Here is a 2,514-nt window from a genome sequence, read left to right on the forward strand (position 1 = left end):
GTTAGTCTACCTTGCACAACTTGGGTAGTGCCGCGAAACGTTTTAAAAAGAGCGACCTGGTCGTGACTCAACCCGATAATTCCTTTTGGCAGTATTGATTTCAAAAACAACAGTTTGGATGTTTACTCAATGGAGAAATGAGCCCATTTACAAATCCATCGATGCAAAATGATATCGGACACCATGTGTCTCGATAGTTCTATGGTTCAACAGTGAGATAAGTCTTGCATCATACACAATACAAGTCAAATTTAATCATTGAATAAATATATTCCACCATTGAATAATACGAGATAAATGAGACTTATCGATCTAATAATAAAAAACATACTATTTATGCATGGTACAAGACTATTTTACTCGTGCACATAAGACAAAGACAATATAACTGGTAATGATTTATAATATTGTCTTTGTACCTCCCAAAAAGGTAAAAAAAAACATAAACTAGAAAACTTGCATTAAGTGGATGAAATTAGGAAATACAAATTTAAAACTGAAGTACGAAAATGAAGAAGAAATACATCAGGTCACAAAGTCCTTGAGTGCTAATTAAAAATAATGAAACAAGAAAAATCTATTGCATAAGTAAATTTCTAATTATTGCTGCTTGTGCTGTGTCTGTTGTAGCCAATAGCTCAGACAAACGCTCGCTTAGGTCGTCGACTTCCCTGTTCAAGTTTCTAATATAGTTGCAAGTCTCCTGCAATACCCTCGAAGCTGAAACCTGATATTTGAATTCAATTTAGTAAATGCTATATATTAAAATATTTTCAAAAAATTATATTGTTGAAAGTTGAAAACATCAACAATTCTTGTAGATGAGAAAAAAACAGGTCCTACATAGTTGCATGTTTCTACTATAGTTGAATTAAAATGAAAATAGTATTCTTGTTGATGTATTATTTTTCAGTTTCATATTTGCTAGGCCTATTGTTATGATGCTTAAAAATGACAAAATGACTCTTGCAACTTTCAAGTTTTTTTGTTCAATTAAATTAAGCTTTTTTTATAAGCAAAATTAAATTAAGAGTTGTTTGGTGAGCTTTTAGGAGTCCACCATAATTAGAGCTGACTCTCTAGTAGATTAATAGGGTATCTCTACAAGCTTAGATTCTTTGATCCCCTATAAGACTAATCTCTTTTATGTATTAAATATAGTTTATGGTAGTTACTAGTTAGTTAGTTCTTCTCATCAATAATATACTAGTTAGGTAGTTACTAATCTCTTTTGAATAAGACTAGGAAATAAACAGGTTTGATTCTCCCTGACGCCAATTACGGTGAGCAAATTTAGTTTCTTCAAAAAAAATAAAAAATACTAGCAAATAAATAATATCTAAGAACAAACCTTGTCAGAGCTCCTATTGCGAATCTCAGGAAGAAGTTGCTGCAACTTGGAGACAAGATCATGGATCTGATCGTCGGTGATATTCCTCGAGCTACTTGTTTGCCGTGACCGCGACCTCCTACTAGACATCTTTATAAAATTCAATAATTTCAAGCCTAGGTGAATCCTAGAAAACAAATATACTATACTACTTTAGTTTTGGATATATATGTGACCTTAATCTTAGTGATTTGGTATAGAAAATGTAATGTATGGAAATTTCAAAGACAAATTGAAATAGGATATGGAGATAGGTGCACTAAGGAGTGACTAGCTTCCAACAAGGAATGGGGAAGGGATAGTGATGTTGGAGAAGAAGAAAGAAAGACAAGTATTGCATGGGAGAACCAAGAGGGTTATGGTTGTTTTTAAATAGGGTTTTGGAAAGAGAGTAAATAGAATAAACTTTCTAGAGATATGGTAAAGTAGTGTTCCCACATTAGGGTTAGAAATTTCATACTAGTGTGTGCATGTTTCAAGTGAGAGAAAGATATAAAACTTTGTGTTTTGTTTTTGACCATATAAGACTGTCAGTGCAAAAGTTTAGTAATATTTTAATTTTTGTAGCAGAGATAGATTTCTTTTGTCTGGATATTATTGTAGTTATGAACAGTTTGACATCATGAGTTACGATAATTCAGAGGCATATTTCTTGTCGTTTGACTGAACAACTCATAACAATGTGGTCCAAAAACGTTTATCATCATAGGATGCGTATTTCTAAATCACACGTACAGTAAAATAAGTAAAAGAGATAAAATAAAATAAGTAAAAGAGATAAAAACTCATTTTTAAAATTAAAGAACATCAATCAATTTTGTATATAATTTTGTCAAAAAATAAATAAACTATATTGAAAAATGCTAATAAATACTCTTGAGGCACTTGATAACATGTTTAAAATTAAAATGTTATCTTAGAATTTTGTTTATTCGACACTGTAAAATATCAAAATGTTACTTTTTAAATATGAAATTATTAATTGTTTTCATTTTTGAATCTTTAACGAATGTCCTTGTTTGTTAGCAAAATCCAAAGGCACTTATTTGTTAAAAAGACCAAATAATATTTAGATTTTCGTTGATCGTTATTTTGTAATTTAAATTTACTTTTTTTATTGCATC

At 30.4% G+C, this 2,514-nt stretch overlaps 1 protein-coding gene across 1 annotated transcript; it reads right to left on the reverse strand.

Moving 5' to 3' along the window:
* Nucleotides 1-254: 254 nt before the first annotated feature.
* Nucleotides 255-1,787, reverse strand: LOC25490501 (transcription factor PRE3). Its single transcript, XM_013603931.3, has 2 exons — nt 1,352-1,787; nt 255-727 (listed from the first exon to the last, which is right to left on the reverse strand). The coding sequence occupies exons 1-2, from the start codon at nt 1,478-1,480 to the stop codon at nt 578-580; spliced, it is 279 nt and encodes a 92-aa protein (XP_013459385.1). The 5' UTR covers nt 1,481-1,787; the 3' UTR covers nt 255-577.
* Between the last annotated feature and the right edge of the window lie 727 nt (nt 1,788-2,514).

Source organism: Medicago truncatula, chromosome 3 (genome assembly GCF_003473485.1).
Source record: "Medicago truncatula cultivar Jemalong A17 chromosome 3, MtrunA17r5.0-ANR, whole genome shotgun sequence".
Classification (NCBI taxonomy): Eukaryota; Viridiplantae; Streptophyta; class Magnoliopsida; order Fabales; family Fabaceae; genus Medicago; species Medicago truncatula.